The sequence below is a fragment of the Fusarium verticillioides genome, chromosome 1, assembly GCF_000149555.1.
Source record: "Fusarium verticillioides 7600 chromosome 1, whole genome shotgun sequence".
Classification (NCBI taxonomy): Eukaryota; Fungi; Ascomycota; class Sordariomycetes; order Hypocreales; family Nectriaceae; genus Fusarium; species Fusarium verticillioides.
In genome coordinates this window covers 3,030,594-3,050,439 of record NC_031675.1, presented here as the reverse complement: position 1 = coordinate 3,050,439, position 19,846 = coordinate 3,030,594, and the positions used below count along the sequence as shown (strand labels likewise).

At 49.0% G+C, this 19,846-nt stretch overlaps 8 protein-coding genes across 11 annotated transcripts; 3 read left to right on the top strand and 5 right to left on the bottom strand.

Moving 5' to 3' along the window:
• Positions 1–54: 54 nt before the first annotated feature.
• On the top strand, positions 55–1,525 carry FVEG_01057 (hypothetical protein; the record flags this gene model as incomplete). Its single annotated transcript, XM_018887837.1, has 4 exons — positions 55–217; positions 265–421; positions 481–550; positions 600–1,525. 4 exons carry the CDS (start codon positions 55–57, stop codon positions 1,458–1,460), a joined length of 1,251 nt encoding a protein of 416 aa, XP_018743642.1. The 3' UTR covers positions 1,461–1,525.
• Positions 1,526–1,578: 53 nt separating this feature from the next.
• FVEG_14768 (phospholipid-translocating ATPase) lies at positions 1,579–2,793 on the bottom strand (the record flags this gene model as incomplete). The annotated part of the gene is made up of 2 exons (XM_018903754.1): positions 1,579–2,029; positions 2,078–2,793. The coding sequence occupies 2 exons, from the start codon at positions 2,791–2,793 to the stop codon at positions 1,579–1,581; spliced, it is 1,167 nt and encodes a 388-aa protein (XP_018743643.1).
• Positions 2,794–2,963: 170 nt separating this feature from the next.
• On the bottom strand, positions 2,964–6,007 carry FVEG_14769 (hypothetical protein; the record flags this gene model as incomplete). Its single annotated transcript, XM_018903755.1, has 2 exons — positions 2,964–5,559; positions 5,612–6,007. 2 exons carry the CDS (start codon positions 6,005–6,007, stop codon positions 2,971–2,973), a joined length of 2,985 nt encoding a protein of 994 aa, XP_018743644.1. The 3' UTR covers positions 2,964–2,970.
• Positions 6,008–6,962: 955 nt separating this feature from the next.
• On the bottom strand, positions 6,963–10,528 carry FVEG_01059 (L-asparaginase). Its single transcript, XM_018887838.1, has one exon. The coding sequence runs from the start codon at positions 9,328–9,330 to the stop codon at positions 7,984–7,986; it is 1,347 nt and encodes a 448-aa protein (XP_018743645.1). The 5' UTR covers positions 9,331–10,528; the 3' UTR covers positions 6,963–7,983.
• A 945-nt stretch (positions 10,529–11,473) lies between these two features.
• FVEG_01060 (transcription initiation factor TFIIB) lies at positions 11,474–13,178 on the bottom strand. Its single transcript, XM_018887839.1, has one exon. It carries the CDS (start codon positions 13,046–13,048, stop codon positions 12,008–12,010), a length of 1,041 nt encoding a protein of 346 aa, XP_018743646.1. The 5' UTR covers positions 13,049–13,178; the 3' UTR covers positions 11,474–12,007.
• A 550-nt stretch (positions 13,179–13,728) lies between these two features.
• On the top strand, positions 13,729–16,227 carry FVEG_01061 (anthranilate phosphoribosyltransferase). Its single transcript, XM_018887840.1, has 2 exons — positions 13,729–14,678; positions 14,735–16,227. Exons 1-2 carry the CDS (start codon positions 14,349–14,351, stop codon positions 15,638–15,640), a joined length of 1,236 nt encoding a protein of 411 aa, XP_018743647.1. The 5' UTR covers positions 13,729–14,348; the 3' UTR covers positions 15,641–16,227.
• FVEG_14770 (hypothetical protein) lies at positions 15,593–16,915 on the bottom strand. Its single transcript, XM_018903756.1, has one exon. It carries the CDS (start codon positions 16,347–16,349, stop codon positions 15,870–15,872), a length of 480 nt encoding a protein of 159 aa, XP_018743648.1. The 5' UTR covers positions 16,350–16,915; the 3' UTR covers positions 15,593–15,869.
• A 273-nt stretch (positions 16,916–17,188) lies between these two features.
• Positions 17,189–19,840, top strand: FVEG_01062 (hypothetical protein). 4 transcript variants are annotated; one of them, XM_018887842.1, is made up of 5 exons: positions 17,189–18,239; positions 18,290–18,321; positions 18,379–18,505; positions 18,555–19,059; positions 19,105–19,840. In XM_018887842.1, the coding sequence occupies exons 1-5, from the start codon at positions 18,093–18,095 to the stop codon at positions 19,608–19,610; spliced, it is 1,317 nt and encodes a 438-aa protein (XP_018743650.1). In that variant the 5' UTR covers positions 17,189–18,092; the 3' UTR covers positions 19,611–19,840. The 4 variants fall into 4 exon arrangements, with proteins under 4 accessions (XP_018743650.1, XP_018743649.1, XP_018743652.1 ...); XM_018887841.1 differs by having other exon boundaries at positions 18,555–19,840; XM_018887844.1 differs by having other exon boundaries at positions 18,290–18,505.
• The last annotated feature ends 6 nt before the right edge of the window (positions 19,841–19,846 follow it).

The following is a 19,846-nucleotide window of genomic DNA, read 5'->3' as shown; positions in this document are numbered from 1 at the left end:
TTTGTGTATATTGATATTTCATTTCTTGATAACGCCAACTTCCACGTCAGCATAATGATCGACATTGTCCTCCTAGGTGCAACAGGCTACACAGGCCGCCTGTGTGCATTATACATGGCCCAGGTCCTCCCGGGCAATGTATCCTGGGCCATCGCAGGTCGCAGCAAGAGTAAACTCCAAGCTTTACACAAAGAACTTCAGCTTGAAGAACCAAAATGTCTGTTGTACGCCCTCGTGTTATATCCACTTATTAAACGCCCATAGGTACTGTGTACGCTCTTGACCTCGCTTCCGACGAAGCCATCTCCGAACTCGTCAAGACATCCCGTGTGATTGTAAATACTATTGGTCCTTATGCTACCACATGTGGAACGGCTGTGATCAGAGCCTGCGCTGAGAACGGCACCGATTATGTGGATTGGTAAGCAAACACCATCTCACAACGTGTAGGTCACACTCCGACTTACACCAACAAAGTAGCGGAGAGCCCGCCTGGATGCGAGGTATTATCGCCCACTATGACACCATGGCCTATAACTCAGGTTCGAGAGTATGACAATTAAGCTGTCTACTTTCCGGTCCTTGTCTGACACCACTAGATTATCATGACCGCTGGCTGGGCTGCCGTTCCCGCAGATCTATCCGTCTATCTCGCCGCTCTAAAACTTCAACGCCACTTCTCTCTTCCTACTCGTGAAGTCCTGGTCTGTCTTGAAGATGTCCGCGGTTCTTTCAGCGGCGGAAGCCTCAGCTCACTGTGTAGCCTCGAGCCCGTCAACATCGCCCCTTTTGATTTATCTCCTGTGCCAAGGACTGAACAACAAGTGGCCAAAACGGGGGTTCTTCCGCCCCCCAACGCTTTTGGCGTCCAAACCGTTGATGAACTGGGCGTTTTGGTGGAAAGTACCCATGCACAGGTAGAGGAGGTTGTCGTCGGCCGAAGCTGGGGCTTATACGCTGGTCATGGATCAGGCTTCCTGAGCCCGGAAGGCTACGGAGAGGATTTCTTCTTCTCGTCACGAATGAAATGTTCTAATGCTTTATCAGCATTGACGTTTCGAACTAGCCTCTCCCTTGTCACAAATGCGATCACAAAAATCCCTCCTATACGCTACTTGGCCGCCCGGGTGTTCCCACCAGGAACAGGTCCGTCTGAGGAAGCCCGTAGAAGCCACTATTTCAAGTATCGCACTCTGGCTATAGCAGACAACAAAGGAGCTGAGCCTGTTCCGAAAGTTGAAGTCAAGTTCGCATATAGTGGCGATCCGTACGTGTTCACAGGCGTGGCACTGACGCAAGTGGCATTGGTCCTCCTGCAAGGAACCATACCTTCTCACAAACGCGGAGGTATTTTGACATCTGCAGCATTGGGCGAGGAGTTTGTAGCGAGGCTAAAGCAGCCGGAGGCGGGTGTCGAGATAGAGGTTGAGGTACTGGGCGAACAATTTGACCGTGTGTAAAAGAAGATTCCTCGCTATATCGTGTTTCATATCCAAATCTATGCAACAAATAACACAATCCCAATGACAAGATAGTCCGGAGTATCTATAGGGTATCAAAACGCCATAATCACTCACGTCAACGTCCCCGGAGCCCTTCCTCTATGCCGTGCTCGAATTCATCCTCCTCTTCCAACTGCTCATCACGAGCAAGTCGCTTTAAGCGCTCTCGTAACGCCGGATCCTGCTCTAGCTCCTGCCATAGCTCAACGTCCCATTCTTCGATGTTCTCACCGCGACGACTCTTTCCCCAGGGAGGCCAATCCCAAAGTCCAGCAATTAGGAGAAGACGTTTGACGCATTTGAGCACGATCTCGAACAGACCCAGGAGCCCAAGTACGATGAATAGTGTTGCCCACCATACTGCATCGGCCCCAAATACTTCCGTGAAACTATTTCGAATAGCGTATGGCCCGGACGGGCTACCCGCATAGGCTGCGTCAAGGAAACACAGCCAAGCGAACCAGCCGATAGTAGTAACAAAGAAAGATACCATGACAATGGTAGACTTGTAATGGGTTTCGAAAATGCTAATCACGTTAGTCTCGAAATGGTGCCCAAACGAGGTAGTCACTTACAAAAGTTTCCAGTTGATCCAGAGAACTCCAACTGAAAATGTGAGCGTCCCCAGGGCATACAAACCTTGGTCGCGCGCTGCTGGTGAGATCCAACCATAGCCAGCCCAGACGCCATACCAACAGACCACACCCTCAATGGCACCGAGAAGCATCCATCGACCAAACTTCCATATGTTGAGGCCCTGGTTGCGCTGCCCGTAGACATAAAGCTCGGGAACGGCCAGCAGTGTCTCAGCGCTGAGATCTTGCTCCCAAATTCCCATACAGATAACGCAGAGACTCGTAAAAAGGGTGTTGAAAACAGTCAGACTGGTAGCTTCATACAGAGACGTGCCGCTGTAGCCAGTATATCTTTGATACTGCGCTGTTGGCAGGTAGAAGAACATTTCCTTCCAGAACGTGTAAAGAATGAACTTGGCGGTACGAATGTAATTCCATCGTCCGTGGACAAGCAGCATCCTCTGCAGAAACCGAAATTGAGCAATGGCATAGTCTGCCACACGAGCTGCTTGAAGACCTTCCTTTCCAGATATGCCGATGCCCACGTGGCTGGCTGAGATCATGGCCAAGTCATTTGCACCGTCGCCGATGGCCAGGGTCAGGCCTCGACGTTTCCTGCCATGGTACTTCTTGAGACGAGACCGGACGGTGCTTACCAGCAGTGCTTTCTGCGCTGGAGAGGCACGGCAGCAAATGACCGAGTTGACTTGCAACATGACCGTAAAGAATCTGGCAGATAACTCTGGCGATTTTTCAACGGCCGCAAGCGTTTGCCCATCAATAACAACCACACTATGGACTGAGCCAGCTGAAAGATCCTCTTGCAGGGCAATCAGCTGAGAGTCAAGACTTCCCTTGGTAATGTCTAGGATATAAAGATCCGAGCCGGGCCGTCAAATTCTGGCGGAGTGAGCGATGTTGATAGCGGTCTCTCGCTTATCACCTGTAAGCATCCACACCTTGATATTGGCCTTCCGCAACCTCTCAATTGTCTCAGGGACACCCTTCTGTAGCTTATCCTCAATGGCAGTTGCACCAACCAGATCAAACGACTGCTCGATCATGTCGCCGGCATCCTCAATGCGCTGTTGACGATCATTGAGGCTAGTCGTGGCCTCGTCCCAAATCTTTTTCCAGGCCTGATACTCTTGTTCCGTGATGAACTTTTGCGCAAAGAGTAGCGTACGAAGGCCCTCGGTGGCAAAGTCATCCATGTGCTTAAAGCACTTGGAAAATGTCTCAGAGTCGTCGAGCAGGGCTGGATCCTCGAGGAAGGCTAGGTGTTCGGGAATTGGTTGCTGGTAATGAATGGGAGTGTTCAAATACTGGCCTCGAGGGAGATCGATTGACACACCGCGAGTCGCAATGGACAGACGGGGCTTATCCTCCGAGCGTCTAGAAAGTCGGCCAAATTCGAACGACTTGCTTCTATCCACATTGGGCCGTCTGCTTGTACTCCTGTCCCTCGACACGCCTGGGTTTCGTCGGATGGTGAGACTAGGCCTACCGCCAAAACTGTTACGTGGCTCTTGCTGCTCGCTGCGTCGGTGCATCTCACGCTCGAGCTCAGCGCTCTTCCGAACCTCACTAGCTTTCTGCTTGGCAATCTGCGACATCTTAAGACGAGGTAAGATAGCAGAGTCGGCACCTTTACAGATGACCGACACACGACCGTCTGGAAAACGAACAACGATCGACATCTTTTTCCTAGCACTGGTGAATTCAATCACGTCCAGAACCTCGTACTTGAGCTCTTCCTCGTGGCCGTCAGGCTGGGTGACCCGAAGAGTGATGGTTTGCGTCGTTCGATTAATGACAAGGTAACCGAGTTCCTGAGCAGCCCTGACGAGAGCTAGCTCGTCGGGAGATGCTGCTTGAAACTCTAGCTCTCCGTTCTCCTTATATTCAGGCAAACAGGTATGGCACAGAGCTACAGCGAGAATGTACTGCTTCGCCTTTCTAGCAAAACCTGAGTTAGGGCGGAGACGTAGGTATTCAATAAGGTCATTCGTAGTAACGTCGGGCTGAACATGATCCGGTCGTCCCGTTGAGCGCCATTGGGACGAGGATCTACGACTCCCAAATGAATTGCGCGAAGGTGCCATTGAGGGTCTCGAGGGTGCCATAGATGGGCGATGAGACATGGAGGGGCGAGGTGACATGGAGGGCCGAGATGGCGAGGCGAGAGCTTGTGGTGTGGATGGTTCGTTCGACGCCTCGGCCTGTTCCTCTCTGATAACGACCGTGACGGGGTCTGTCTTGTAGACTGAAGGCTCACTTGGCTCAGACTCTTCATCAAGCTTAAAATCCTCCGCTTCGTCGACCTTTGGTTCCAGGTCCATCTCATGCAACCAAACAGTTCCTGCAACGCTGATCTTTCGAAACTTCATGACATTGTCTGTCAAGGTTCCCGTCTTGTCTGAGAAGACGTATCCCACCTGACCCAGATTCTCAAGGATAGTATTCGTATTGCACCGGGCAGGGGTATCTGTCTCTTCATCATACATTTCAACATCCGAGTTCAGCATCAGCAACTGGCCGATTTTGACGATTTCGAGGCTGATATAAAGCGACAGGGGTACAACGTTGTTGAACATAATAATGAAGGCAATGATGATCTGGTAGAAAGGCACCTTTGCCTGTTCCAGGTACCAGGAATGCCTTTCTGTGCTCTTTTGCCATTTGACATAGCCCATAGATACGCCAACAGATAAGACCACAACATAAGTTGCAAGGGTAACGACGATTTTGTTCACAACTCGCTCGAGGGCTGGCTTTTTGGCTTTTGGGTGCTTGTTGGCGTTCATGCGAATCTTGCAGTCCTCGCCAGTGTTGATTACTAGCCCAATTGCTGTATTGGTGTTGCGAACAATACTTCCGCGATAAATAACCTCATTTGAAGTCAAGGGCACAGTCTTTTCGCTGACTGTCACGCGACCATCAAAGTTGTAGAGGTCAGGATTTGGGCTCTCAACGACGAAATCCGCCTTGCACTTGGAAATCCCCTCGATCGTGTCGCAGCCTTCCAAAGCGGGCGTGACCTGCTTGCTCTTGAGGTTGGTCTCTCCATCGAGAGCCATTGTTTCGATGTAAGCCAGCTTATTCTCCCCGTCGCTGTGTAGCAAGACAAGGTCTGCGGGAATGGGCTCGTCTCGGCAAAGCCTGATGATATCTCCGACCTTAATCTCGCTCCATCTCACAGGGACCCAATGCAATCCATTGAATTCCTCCTCCGGCACGGGATGCGGCTCGGCGGTCGAGTGTGTCAAAAACGGGTTAAGCTTTGTCCATTTATTAACTGGTCGTAGCTTTCCCGTGTATTTGTCTTCTCGTCCAAGCACAGTCGCGAAGCCAGCGTTCTCAATTTTATCCAGGCGATACCTTCGGTAGTCGTCGTAGCCTTCTTTAACAATTGTCAACATCACAAAGAATAAAAGCGGTAGAATAGTAGTGTAGGATCCGGTCGTCGAAAGGCCTGGAATCTGGTGTAGCTGTTAGCAGCAAATCCGACTTCAATGTTCTGCTCATACATACCATCTGCGGTATACCAACGCAAAGGAAATAAAAGTTTCCAACGCGAGAGAACTGAAAGAAAAGTTGCTTGGGTATAAAGTCCCATACTGTATATCTTGACGTTCGTATGCTGTTCGAGACATATGGAAAACCACGGCGAGGATCGATCAAAGGGGTTTCGTGTTCGAGTTCGAGAGGTATACGTCGCCCTTCAGTCGACACAGTAACATTCTTACGACGCAGAATAAGCTCAACAACGGTCTTCTGGTATACATCTGCAGCAACATCCTTTATGCGATTGACCAATGGCGCGGAGCGGCCGGCACCACTGTTGCGACGGCGAACATTGACCTTTGAACTGGCTTTCGGTGATTCAGGGCCTAATGGCGCCTCGGCCTCAGATCGATCTTGGAACATGATGGCTTGGCGAGGGTGTAAAACGAGTGTATTGAGGTTATCTTGGTCGACATGCGGGACGTTCGCTGACGTCGCAATGGGTCGATTGGCGTGACGGGGCGATTAACTTCAAACGAGTGACTGTTGTTGTTGTTGTTGCTGCTGCTGTATTTCCTGCCCTGACCCCAGCTGTTCAACCATGAGGTAACGGTCTCTGCCCGGGGGAGAGAAGGACGGCTAACCAAATCAAATCATGAGTGAGAATGGAAGGGATGAAAAGGTGGTTGATCTCGATCTAGAGTAGGAATTTTGGCCTGCCTTGATTCGGTGGTGGCGTGCTGTGTCAGGGTTGTTTTGTCCGATGGTACGGAGTAGTCGGCTAGATAATAATAAGGATAAGCTTATACGAGGTGGCTGACGCGTTGTAACGGAAATAAACGAATATAAGTTTAGATATGAATTTAGTTTATCATGATTCGAGTAGGCTATTTCGAGGTGTATATGTTATGACAGACAAGCTTTACAAGTAAAGGGATAAAATATGGGGAGTACGCGTGGAGCGTTGAGGCCGAACGGGAGGCTTCTGGGCTTCTCCTCTAGACTAGACTATGACTATGTCTCAATCTGGGGGAAGCCATTAATAGAGTTCAGGACGATTTTAATATGATAAACTTTTGCAACTGCACCTCTAAAGCAAATTCTTACTGCGCAAATTGATTGGAAGCTTTAGAGAGTTTGATGAGACAATTGGAACTGGAATCTCCTTCTCCGTTTTACAGTTAGCCACATATCCAGGTTGTCTCTCAGACTCACCCGTCATAGTGGATCGTAAAACTACCTGCGGGATACATACGTACTGAGACGAACATCAGCGCCAGTATCAATCTCATCATCCGCCGCCAACCAACTTAGAATTATCTTTCTATCATTCTTATCATTCACTGGATCTTCATTGTATATTCATTATATGATTAATTTGTGTTGTCTAAACTCAATTACACATACTCTTTTGACGGGTTAAGAAATTGCTATTTATCTTTACCACCATTTCACGGTCCTGGAAAATCCATACAGTACATCATGGGAATCACCAAACCCCAATTCTTCATTTGGCATTCACTTATCACAATTATATGATGCAATCTCGCGAAATGAGTAGGTATGGATATACTTCCGGATCTTTCCTGAACCGCGAGGCATCAACTCGGGCTTTTAACGACCCTCCATGGCCAACTCCCCTGTCAACCACATATCAAGGATCTTCAGTTGCAGCGAGCCCTGGCTCTCTCTCCAGACCCCCCTGTTGGACCGCTATTGCCTGCTTTCGTGCAGTTTCGGCTGTGTCCTTTTTTTCTTTTTTCTTTTTTTTTTTTTTGCTTCTTCCGCTGTCACTTGTGCAGCTACCCATGGTACACCACGAGCGTGTTAATGAGCAAGGATTATCGACAAATCCACAACTTGAGCATCTTGGCTTTCGATATTTGCTCATAAGTTGCTTTGAGAACCACGTGAAGATTTCGTTTGAGTATATATGTTGAATACAATTAACTTTATTATCCTCCTGCATGTCGAGCACCTGCAAAACAGATTGCTAGACCAGCTTTATCAACTCCTCCGCATCAACTTTTATAAGCACAACAATGCAGAACAACGAAAAACAGATAGCCTCCCTCCATGATTGTTTGGCTGTATCAGCCATTTTGCCACTCCGATTCAAGATGCCTGCTAGATTGAACAACGAAAAATGATCTTTGCAAAAACAAAAAAACAAGACAAAAAAGCAGATAGCCACCCCCAATTTTTGACATTCGCTAAAAAGACAAAATGCGCCCTGAAGATCCAAACCGTTTTCTGATGCATGCGTAAGCCTCCGAATTGTATCGAGTTTCCCTATTTGATCGTGATCTTTTTGGAAGTTCCTCTAAAAAGGTACCGGTCCTGTTGGTAATGTGTATCATCATGCTGTTGTGGTCTGAACCTTTTGATCTTTTGCCCCTTTAGTGCACTCCCGCGTGCTCAAAAAGAGCTCGGATGGCGTCGTTGTCCATCTTAGCCTCAAGCGCGAGTTGGAGCTGGATCCTCGCCTTTTGGGGGTTAAGGAAACCAGCTCCAATTCCTGCCTGACAGGGTCCCACGAAACCGCCTTCTGGTCGACGGCTCACTATCACGGGGATGTTGGTTTCACGTACTATGCGTCGGATCTCTTCAGTGCCCTTGGAAGTCCAGAATCCAGCACCAAGGCCTGCGAGGACGATGCCTCGTGCGCCGAGATCAACAGCCGCCTTGAACATGCCAACACTGAGCTCCTGGTAAGCGTAGAGGATGTCCACTTGAGGCAAAGCTGATGACGGAGGTCGGGACGGTAATTTGAAATGGTGGTGACCCAGGGGCCGTGATGGCGGATAAAAGAAGACGGGCTGGATATTGACAAATGTTCCCAACAAGCCGCTATCAGGAGCTTGAAAAGCATCGAGATGGTTGGCGTTCACCTTTGTCGTGAAGCGAGCAGATCCGATGCGGTCGTTGATGGCAATCATGACTCCCCTGCCTCTGGCGTTCTCACTGGCAGCCAAAGTCACAGAAGACAGCAAATTCATGGGCCCATCAGCGCTTATGGCTGTTGCAGGACGCATAGAACCCGTTACAACCACGGGTTTGTCGCTCTGGATCGTGAGATCAAGGAAGAAAGCCGACTCATCCAGAGTGTCGGTTCCGTGCGTCACAACAGCACCTTGTGTAGATGGACTGTTGAGATCGGCCTGGATTTCCTTCGCCAATGCTTGTAGCATGTCTGAACTCATGTCTATACTGTCTGTGTTGGCGAATTGAACACCTCTCACGTTGGCAACATTGCACAGCTGTGGCACCGCATCAATGAGAGATTGGACACTCAGCGCAGCTGATTGATACCCCGTCGTTTGGTCAGCCGAACTAGCAGATCCAGCGATAGTGCCCCCTGTCGCATAGATGGTGATATTTGGAAGATTCGGACTGAAGCAGTTGAACTCAGGGGTAGTTGAGACTTCAAAGGGAATGCCTGTCTGTATTGGCGCCTTTTGCAGTGCGGAGAAGTGAGGTTGAAGATACAGCTCATGAACAGGAGGGCCCAAGACTGAAGCCGCCCATGAACCAAACTGGAGCAGCGCCGATGAAGGGGCCAACACACTCAGGATGATTCGCCACAGGTAAGTTGTCCACGAAGCCGATGAAGGGGTCATCTTGATGGTCGACGAAGCAGCTGGTCCGGAGCAGTAAACCGGAGCCGTAGCAACCAAGGCGCGGCCGTGAAGCCGTTTAAAGCTGGGCATCATGATGTGTGATTCTCGAGTCTTTAGTTTAGACATCCAGTATAGTACGGTAGGACGCTTGTCCTTCTTTCTCGCCAGCCAAGGTCCAGCCTCTGAGGAAAGTGAGAGAGTGAGATTTAGATAGACTATGCACCCAGCAGCGAATGTCCCATTCTTGTACTGCGCGTATGGCTAACTTAACCCATTTGCATTGGATTGTCTGTTTACAGTACAGTACAATTATTAGTCAATTTCTCCAACCTTGAGCTTCTGCTTCTGAGCACGGTGCATCGGCCCGTCAGACGAATCGCAGTCTATCTTACGACCCCTGGACACTGACTGAGCAGGGTATTATGGGCGTGGTCTGACATGGTTGCATTTCACGCATTTTTTTAGGGTTCTGTTCTGCAGCAAGCAAACAATTGATGAACTTTGCACCTTCGTCCCTCGGCAAGGCCCTAGTAGTGATTGCGTTTTGCGCCATTAGCCCAGGGTTCTCTTCCACTAAACATGGGGGAGCGGATGGGGGGGGTCCCATGTTGTTATGGGGCAGACAACGGCTATGGAGAAGAGAATGAGCATGGGGGCAGGCAAAGCAGACGGAATATGATGGATCAGTGTGAGTGGGAGTTGTAGTGAGTGGGTGCGTGCATGTGGTGGTGGTGGTGGTGGTGGTGGTGGTGATAAATACAGTAGTGGATGGACGGATGTGATGTGCAGTAGGGGGGAATAGCTGAATAGCAGCCGAGAGAATGACGATGGCTGCAGGAAATTATGTAGATGCCTTGCCTATTACGAGGTCATACTTTGGTGCTTATGTATGAAAATGCCCAGTAGCTTAGGGTATCCGCTGGCGTATGTATCGTGAGGAAGTCAATCACCTTGTATGCTATGCAGCTATTCATTCTATCTTTTTGCTCAAGCCAAGACAATGACAGCCTGGTCAACTCGGCACCGACAAGGGTGTCACTAGCACTTTGGTGTGCTCAAGGATGTTCGATAACTAATGAATACCCTCTTGACAACTCCACGGTTATCCGATCCAGTCTACGGAGTACATCCATGTTGCGTTGTGATAGATGTGTTGTGTTGTTGGCTTTAGCCAAGCGGGCATGCAACTCGAGCGACCGTGCGGATGTAGCAAACAATGAATAATCGTGATATTGACTCGTCGCATGACATGCGCAATATAGGTAATATATACTGCTATCGGCATATCTTTTCTTCTAGGTTGTCCCTTCATGTATCTTCCGAGTCAAGAGAGTCAAAATCCAAGGATAAAAACATGGTCATCACATTTTATTACCTATCAAACACAGCCCAAAGCAGACACGACACTGCAACGCCAAGGTTACTTTGCACAAGATGCAAGACACACATGCACCGCACATGCCGTACAGGACAGTAACAGCAGGGTTCTCATTCTCGACCTATTCTTCTTCCACCTGTGGGGCTTCCTAACCTGGCTCCTCATCCGATGCCCCGTAGACCCATTAACTACCTACCTAGGTATGTAGACATGCCGTCTGAGGCAATTCTAAACATGCATCCATATCCATACCGATACAGCATCCTGCCTTAGCCTGGCTTACAACACATGCCACTTTATTCCGGCGGCGCATTAGCATTGTACATGCCAGCATCATCTTGATCCATCCCGTCCGGTCTTTCTCTCTGAGTTACCTACCTAGCTGCGCTTCTCAATTCGGTGCTCCTGGCCCGAGTCTTTGCACCAGTTCTGTCTTTTGCTGGAATTCCGGATTGGTTCACACCACTTGAGTTCGATGGCGCAACACCATCCTACAATTCACATGATGTTGCTGACACGCACCTCATCAACTATGTACCCGAGTCTGTTCATAGGTAAGGTAGCTACTAACATGGAACCTTTCTGAAGGGCTGATTCCTCACGTCACACATACATACATACATACGGGATTAGCAGCGAGACATCAGGTGCTTTCTTCAGCTCCAGCTGTTACATACCCATATGCACACGTACATACGTAGCGGCACACTGGGAAACAGCCTGCAACCTGCATCATCATCAACCCGTACAATGCCAAGACTACTATCAAAGGGTCCTCAGATCACAAAGAACCAACAGGCCCCCCACGGCAAAAACCAGGCCTGGCTCCTGTTCAATAAACCCGGCCGGGTGTGTTATTCCTCATGTAGAGTAGAGGAGACTTATCTGCCCCGTCAAAGAAACATCAACAGCGGGTCTGCATTAGCAGCGCATCCTAGCCTTCCAAGAACGATCTAGAGTAGAATTTTTCTTTATTTTTCCTTGATGAAGAATGACAGGCAGCGGATTCAAGGTCCCTCCCGCGGTTTCACGGCATTCCCGCCCCATCTATTCCCACTGCTGACGACAACTCATGCCGGCACTCAGAAGAGGCAATGCCAACTAGCTGCCAAGTAATTTGCAAGAGTAGGGATAAAAAGATGTCCCGAATTTCACTGAGACTACCTTAATAGACTACTTTCAAGTATCATGGCTGAACATCCTCACATCTTCACAGACTTCCTTCGTTTCAATCTTTGTGTAAATTCAATACGCTGCTCGCGGTCCACCCCGGGACGTCGCTATGTTTAGAAAAAGAATAAGAGAAAGAAAAAAGAAAAGGGGGGGAATACAAGGCGGCAATTTCTTTGTAACATCCTTTAATGCCGAAATAACGTCATTCTAGACCATGATAGCACATGGAGCCCTGAGAGCATCTGGGCGCCCCTATACTGCAGTAGCCGGTGTAAGCTTCTCCATGCTAGCCCCCCCCTCGAACCACTCCGGCGAAATGAGCTTCTCGCGGGCAGAGTACAAGTGTTTGTACGCAGTCTTGACTGTACCATCGCTGACACCCGCCTGCTTGGCTATAGGTAGTGAGCTGCGCGATTCTCCGACGATCTGGCACGCCATGTAGATACATGCTGCGGCAACGGATAGAGGCGATCGTCCTGCGAGTGCCGAAATATCGTTGGCCCCCTCTGCCAAAGCGCGAGAGATCTTGGAGATTTTGGTTTGTTTCGTGAAACCAAGCTGAGAGACATAGCGGCCGCATAGATCCTCGGCACCCACTGATGTGTTCTCGTAGTTGGTGACTGTGTTGAGACCTGTGGCTGCGCCGTCTTGGTCCTGCAGCTTCTGCAGAAAGCTCTGAAGTTGCTTGAAAACTCGACCGACTTCCTTCTTGCTCACGCTAGTCAGGTCGAAGATTTCACGGAAGGTTCGAGGCACGTTGTTCTGCCGGCACGCGATGAAGATGCAACCCGCAATAACGGCTTCCTGGGGCTTTCCTTTGAGGAACTTGTGCTTGTCCACGAGCTTGAAGATGTGCTTTGCAGCGTTGGAAACGTTCGTGCCCATGTTGATAGCTTCACAGAGCGAAACGATCTCCTTGTAAGCTTGCATGAGGCCTTTCTGTGACTTGTCTTGGTTCGTGTTGTTTTGAGTCCTTGACAGAGCCTTGTGTGCCTTGGTCTCGGAAAAGGCTACCGTCGTCGCGAGTTGCTGGCCTTCGACAAACTCATCCTGCGGTCCACCAACACGGCTGGGGTCGTCACCTCCTTGGTCGTCATTTGCAAAAGTTCGCCATTCTGATCTCGTATCAATGATTCTTGAGCCGACTACCATGCCGCAGTCTTCGCACACTGTATCACCGCTGGAGAACTCCTCGACTAGGTGGGGCGGGCTGATGTTGCACTCAGGACATACTAGGATATTACTGAGGTCTTCCTCAAAAGCAGGCGCATCGCTGCCGTTTGGGGCCATCATCCGAGGCGGCACGTTCTGCCGTGGAGGTTGAGGGGATGTTTCGTTAGAAAATGAGATACGGCGAAGTTAAGTGAGGAAGGGCGCTTTGTCCAATGGATTGTATGATAAGAATGACTAAGCGAGCTCTGACTGCTGGCGTTTAGGCTCCAGACGTCTAGGCAGGCAGTCTGATTAAATACCCCTGCCTACCTAACATAGCTTCTCAATGGATCATGAAGGAAAATGTCGACGACAGTTGTTCAGTTCACATTTGCAAATAGATAATTAAGATCGACATTCACTGCTGGAGTTCATAAACGCACTGAAGAACAGATGGTACTGTGCAGGTAGTTACTGACCCAGAACTATACATGAGCACGTGATCTCTTTGCTGTCGCTGATAGATTCTGCAGAAGCTTGTGGAAGGTTTACAAATTACCAACAAAGAAACCTTAACAAAAAAGCTTTGGCAAGTCTGCTTATTTTGTTCTTCTGGATTTGATTTGATGACCTTCGCAGGTACTCCGTAATCCTTCTTCATCCACCTAAGTACTACAAGTAGTAACTCCCGACAAATTAAAAGTCCCGGGCGCCACCTCAAGCCTAAGTTGTCGATGCTTTTTTATGAGTCTGGCCAAGTTACGACACACTTTGAGCTCCCGATATGTATTTCCGTTTTCCAGGTTTGATATTCCCTACTAACTTATCTCACCACAAATCTCTCCGTAGTCCCAACTGAACATAACAACCTTAAGGTGCCTAGTCAGTTAGTGCCTAGTCATCTCGAATTGAGTGCTGTTCCAGCCACAGCGGGGACTGTTCCCTGTCAAGCTTGACCTTAAGAACACTAAACTGTTATATCCATGGAAGTTCTCCCTTCGACGTCATTTCTTCAAGCTGTTTTAAGAGGACATTTCAGATAATTCATCTTGTAGAACGGCCGAGATTAGTCATAGGTAATGCTAACACAAGCATTGGCTTGTATTTTGGCACGTCAAGGTAAGAATTCATTTCTCACAGTTGGAACTCATGACGTTGCATGATCGATCAGGCTCATCATGAAATGTCTCTTTATTTTGTCCTCCTCCGTCAACGATGCGCTAGAGTTTCCATTGTCCGAGGTCGGCCAATCACCAGGTGCCGAAGGGCCACTCCGCAGTACGTACTTTCGACTCATTCACAAGTTGAGTCAATAGAACAAACATCTCAATATTGAACAAAGAAGAGCGATACCCCGTTCAACTTATCAACTGTGCTTGGTCGATTCTCTCCATCGTCACTCTCTGTACAAGCCTCCTGGTCGTTCCAGCAAAGTACCAAGATGACATTTCAATCCCAAGCTGCCGGGCAAAATGCCCTCTCGCCTGTCGATATCAAGCCTCTTCTGACCAAGCTCTGGCCTAACGGGTCTGCTGTCTCTCCTCAGGAGATTGCCGAGGCCATCTCTCACTTTTTCACAAATCAGGTCACTGAGGCTCAAACAGCTTCTCTTCTCATGGCATTGCATTTCACAAAGCTTGATTTCAGAGCTGATGTTTTGGCCGAGTGCGCCCGTGTCATGCGAGAGGCCGCTGCAACTATTCCTGTAGAGGAGCTGAAGGAAGTTATTGAACGAAGAGGGCGAAAAGAGGGAGCTTACAATGGCGGATTGGTAAGGAAGCGGACAAAATCTGCTGGATCAACGAGCAATTGTTAACATAATCTCAGTGTGACATTGTTGGAACTGGAGGTGATGGCCATGATACCTTCAACATAAGCACCACCTCATCCATCCTAGCCTCAGCCTTGCTCATGGTTTCCAAGCACGGTAACAAAGCCAGCACCTCAAAATCTGGCAGTGCTGACTTGGTCGCTTGTATGAAACCTCAGCCTCCCATCATCAGCGCCGTCCGCCCTGACACTTTGGTCAAGGCTTACTCTGAGACTAACTACACTTTTCTGTTTGCCCCTGTGTTCCATACTGGTATGCGCTACGTCGCGCCCATCCGCAAGCAGCTGCCTTGGAGGACAGTTTTCAACAATCTCGGCCCCTTGGCCAACCCTGTTGAAGATGTGCTTGAAGCCCGTGTCATTGGTGTCGGCCGAAGGGATCTCGGCCCGGCATTCGCTGAGGCGCTGTGCATGGCTGGTTTCAAGAAGGCTCTCATCATCTGCGGCGAGGAAGAGCTCGATGAAGTCAGCTGCGCCGGTAACACTCTATGCTGGAGGGTCAACGAGACCAGTGCTGGAAGACTCGAGGTTGAGCACTTCACCGTGCACCCGAGTGACTTTGGTCTGAGCACACATCCCCTGGATACAGTGTCATCTGGTAAAGAACCCTCCGAGAATGCAGAGATCTTGTCTCGAATTCTGCACAATGAGTTGCCTGACGATGACCCGATTCTTGAGTTTGTTCTTCTCAACACTGCGGCTTTGCTCGTGACATCAGGTATCTGCGAGTCCGATACCAGCAACATGGGTGAGGGGGATGACGGCAAGGTCATCACTGAGCGCGGCCCTGGTGGGCAGCGCTGGAAAGAGGGTATCCGAAGAGCTCGCTGGGCCCTCAAGAGCGGCGAGGCCTGGAGACAGTGGGAAAAGTTTGTCAAGGTCACAAATGAAATCGGTGCCTGAGAGATAGGAATACGTTATTAAAACTGAAATTGTTATCATACACAAAAGCTTCATTCTCATTACACCTTTAACACACCAGAAGCCGTTCCCGTCGTTTCGGCGCCGCTGCTCCCATGGTATAAATAATTCCAGTCCTAGTCTAAAGTCATGCAGAGATAGATATATTGGTATATGTCGTGATTGTGGGCTTTGCTTCATGGTCCATGCTTCATGCTTTAAGCCTGGCGTATTAAAATGCTTTCCCTATTTCTGGCGAAGCTGGGCTTGTTGTTGAAGTTGATGTCGTTGGTGAGAGTGGAGAGTAGGGGCTGGTTGAGCTTGATGAGAAAGATTGTGGTTGAGGTCGGGACGAGGAGGATCCAGCGTGAGTTTGTATTCTCGAACGATCGACTCCCGGGTGCCTTCGCATCAGCGTTGATTTGTTTCGCTGAATATCAGCTTCGTATGCTTTCCAGTCTGTCCTGAGACTCGTATTTCTATCCTCCTCTTCAGTGTCATTTTCATCGTCCTGTCGCACGGTTGCTCTTGAAGAGGCGCGACTTTGTAATGACTTGCGAATTATTTTGGATCGCTGAAAATCTTCCTTTTCGTTCTTATCTAGCCCTGACTTTGCGCGCTTCTTCTTGCCAAGAGAGAAAGACGCAGATCGTTCTTCACGCTGGCATTGGCGTGGTTTGACCCACGAGTATAGATAACTTAAGATAGGCATGATGATAGAAGAGGGAAACAAAAGAAACACAACGAATGGAAGGGCGAGCTAGAGATCGATAACCTGCCAGATGCCTACTTTAATATCTTGACAGCAGATATCGGTAATTATAATAAGATTTCAAGCCTTCCGTGAATGGGCGGGGATATCCTGGGGAGCCACAGGCTATGAATGGATGATCCTGGGAACGGGTAAACGGTTACGTGCCGTGCAAGGCCACGTAACTATGGGGACGGTTCTGATATGTTAGTTTATGGCAGAACATCTGCTATCCGTAGGCAAAAGATTAGTTGATCTCTGCCTTGGCTGGACTGATCTGTCTGGTGTGGTCAAGGGCGCACAGCGGCTCGCACACTTGAGGCGCGGTTCTATAAATGGGAGCGAGCCGGGGTCGAGAGATTGATATATGTACGATTCTTTCTCGGCCCACGACAAGGTCTCTTCACGAGCAAAGATGTTTCATTCTGGTTGATGGCATTGATAAGATGGTTAGTTTGGGTCCCGGCATGTTTCAGGTCTATCTTTGGAGTAGATCTCTTCCGAGATTCGCCTCTGGACTTCCATCGATGCATCACATCGCGACAGAAAGATAGAAGCATGAGATGGGAAGCAAGGATTGCGATCCTACAGCTATTTCAGAACACAAATTCAGCAGCCAAGACCAAACCACAAGCCCAGCTATCCGGAATGGGAGCAACCCCCAAGCACCAATACGAGCCTGTGGTGGCTATGTTGAACCTATAATCAGACGAGATATTGACAAGGACAAGACTTTGAACGGGATGCAGCCAGCGATTGGAGTTTTGGGGGAGACACAACATGAGAAGTCTATTACATAACGATAAGTGGTACAGCACAATCTTTACAAGCCCAACTGTGAACAATGATTTTGTGAGTTTTGAAATAAAAACGAAGCTTTTCGGGACGGGTCGCTCTTCGCTGAAAGGTGAGTGTGGCTGAAGCATCACCAGTTTGCTACTCCGTACTAAATAAGTTATTGATCGGCAATGCTGCGCCTGAATGAGACGTATCACACTGTCGCAATCTAACAGGCTCAGAGTCCTTTTTGGAAGGGATTGTGATCACTAAGGACGGATTCATGTTTTTCTGAACAGCTAATATCGTGGCTTTAAGCTTCTCGGGTGCCGACCAAATCAAGCAGACTGATATTTGATTGAGTCCAGGGCCAGGAAATAGTTTCTCATAGCATCGTTAGCTGCTGAATATGGCATGATACACACCTCCTCAACCAACCATATAAAAGGTCTTTATAGCTTCTCCATTGGTGATTAGGTAGCTCGCCATCGCATAGACGGCGAAACTACAATGGTTGCCGATGATGCGAATACATCTTGTCAGCCATCAATTAATAAAGTATTTACTCCGTACATCGCGATCAATTACCCCATGGAAATCATCGCTAATCGTCGGAGCCGAGAAGCTCCAGCAACGGCGAGATGTCACTCGGCACCGAACTCTTAGTGATTGGCCCTCTTCCCCAAAAGCCGAGGTGCAATCCCCGCATGGAGCTCTTTGTTCACCAAGCTCAATTAGACTACAAGCTCATCAACGCACAATTCCGAACTCCCGTAGCTACCCATCCGGTTCCGATGATCGGTGACAATATCTCAAGCATCAATCTATATACATATCTACATACCGTTGCACAAGATTTCAAGTCTCACAACTGAGTTGCTCAACTTAGTCCATATTTAGCACTGCCAAGCAGACAGTTTGCTGAGGATGAGCTTATTCCTTGCTGCTCGATCCTTGAGGTCTAAGCCCATCAATGGCTATGCGCATGGAGTCCGCCGGTACTCAAGTGCCGTGAAAACCGGACTCCCACTCGAGGGCATTCGGGTGCTGGACATGACCCGGGTCTTGGCCGGTGTAAGTCGAACTTTTGCATGAACATGGTTGACAAGTGCTGACCTTTATAGCCTTACTGTACTCAGATTCTGGGCGATCTTGGGTAAGTTTACTCATGTCATCAATGACCCTGGCCGTTTTAACATGGCCGAATGCGCAGCGCTGAGGTGATCAAGATCGAGCATCCTGTTCGCGGCGATGATACCAGGGCTTGGGGACCTCCATATGCAAAATACAAGGACGGGTCGTCTGCCAAAGGCCCTGGAGAGTCTGCCTACTTCTTGGGGGTAAGTTTGTGCCTTATCTGCACTGAACCTGTCTCACAATGTCCTGCAGGCAAATCGGAACAAAAAGTCGTTGGGCTTGTCCTTCCAGCACAAAGAAGGAGTCGAGGTTCTTCATAAACTCGCTGCAAAATGCGACGTATTGGTGGAGAACTACCTCCCGGGAACTCTAAAGAAGTATTCCATGGACTATGAGACCTTGCGCAAGATTAACCCAGGTCTGATATATGCCTCTATCACGGGCTACGGCCAAACAGGGCCGTATTCCAACCGCGCTGGCTACGACGTCATGGTTGAAGCTGAATTTGGTCTGATGCATATTACTGGAGAGCGAGATGGTCCTCCAGTCAAGGTTGGTGTCGCGGTAACTGACCTGACGACTGGTCTCTACACCAGCAACAGCGTCATGGCGGCGCTTTTGGGACGGGCCAAGTCAGGAAAAGGCCAACATATCGATGTCGCACTGAGCGATTGCCAAACAGCGACATTAGCCAACATCGCCAGCAGCTGTTTGGTAAGTGGAGAGAAGGATTCTGGCCGCTGGGGCACAGCTCATCGTAAGTTTGAGTGTCTGAATAAGAATTCCCATGCTAACTCAGAAGCTTCGATTGTTCCTTACAAGTCTTTCGAGACCAAAGATGGGGGTATTCTGTTTGGTGGAGGCAATGATCGGCTGTTTGGTGTTCTCTGCGATGGTTTAGGTCAACCACAGTGGAAGGATGACACTCGATACAAAACCAACGCTGATAGAGTCGAACATCGGAACGACCTAGAGGCCAAGATTGAGGCAATCACAAAACTTAAAACAACCCAAGAATGGCTCGAGGTCTTCGAGGGCAAGGGTATGCCCTATGCTGCCATCAATGATGTCCAGGGGACGCTCAACCACGAGCATACAAAGGCCCGGAACATGGTTGTTGAGATGGAACACGATGAGTGCGGCCCTCTAAAAATGGTCAACACGCCTATAAAGTTATCGGAGACTCCTCCAACGATTCGCAGCGCGCCACCTATGTTGGGTCAGCATACTAATGAAGTGCTACAAGAGCATCTTGGGTTTCAGGAAGCTGATATTAATGCATTGAGGGAAAAGGGAATTGTCGGATAGAACACGCATAGAATAGAACATGAAGCGCGAAAGGATTTTTTTGAGTAAGGTACCTCAACTTCTACCTAGGACTCCTGCTGTTTTAGTGGTTGTGAACAACGGCAGGAACTAACGTTAACTACCTTACCTAGGTAAACTGAACAACCAGGGTGGTTCCTACCTTGTACGATCAGAGGACTCCACGTGACCACACGTGTCACTAATAGAACTGAACATCTCACTTTGCCATGTAAATC

Bases quoted from the DNA above. Each gene is read 5' to 3' on its own strand.
- FVEG_14770 (XM_018903756.1), bottom strand. From the start codon at position 16,349: ATGCCTATCTTAAGTTATCTATACTCGTGGGTCAAACCACGCCAATGC.
- FVEG_01061 (XM_018887840.1), top strand. From the start codon at position 14,349: ATGACATTTCAATCCCAAGCTGCCGGGCAAAATGCCCTCTCGCCTGTC. The intron at 14,679-14,734 runs GTAAGGAAGCGG...ACATAATCTCAG, and splicing joins GAGCTTACAATGGCGGATTG to TGTGACATTGTTGGAACTGG.
- FVEG_01059 (XM_018887838.1), bottom strand. From the start codon at position 9,330: ATGTCTAAACTAAAGACTCGAGAATCACACATCATGATGCCCAGCTTT.
- FVEG_01062 (XM_018887841.1), top strand. From the start codon at position 18,093: ATGAGCTTATTCCTTGCTGCTCGATCCTTGAGGTCTAAGCCCATCAAT. The intron at 18,240-18,289 runs GTAAGTCGAACT...TGACCTTTATAG, and splicing joins TGACCCGGGTCTTGGCCGGT to CCTTACTGTACTCAGATTCT. The intron at 18,506-18,554 runs GTAAGTTTGTGC...AATGTCCTGCAG, and splicing joins AGTCTGCCTACTTCTTGGGG to GCAAATCGGAACAAAAAGTC.
- FVEG_01060 (XM_018887839.1), bottom strand. From the start codon at position 13,048: ATGATGGCCCCAAACGGCAGCGATGCGCCTGCTTTTGAGGAAGACCTC.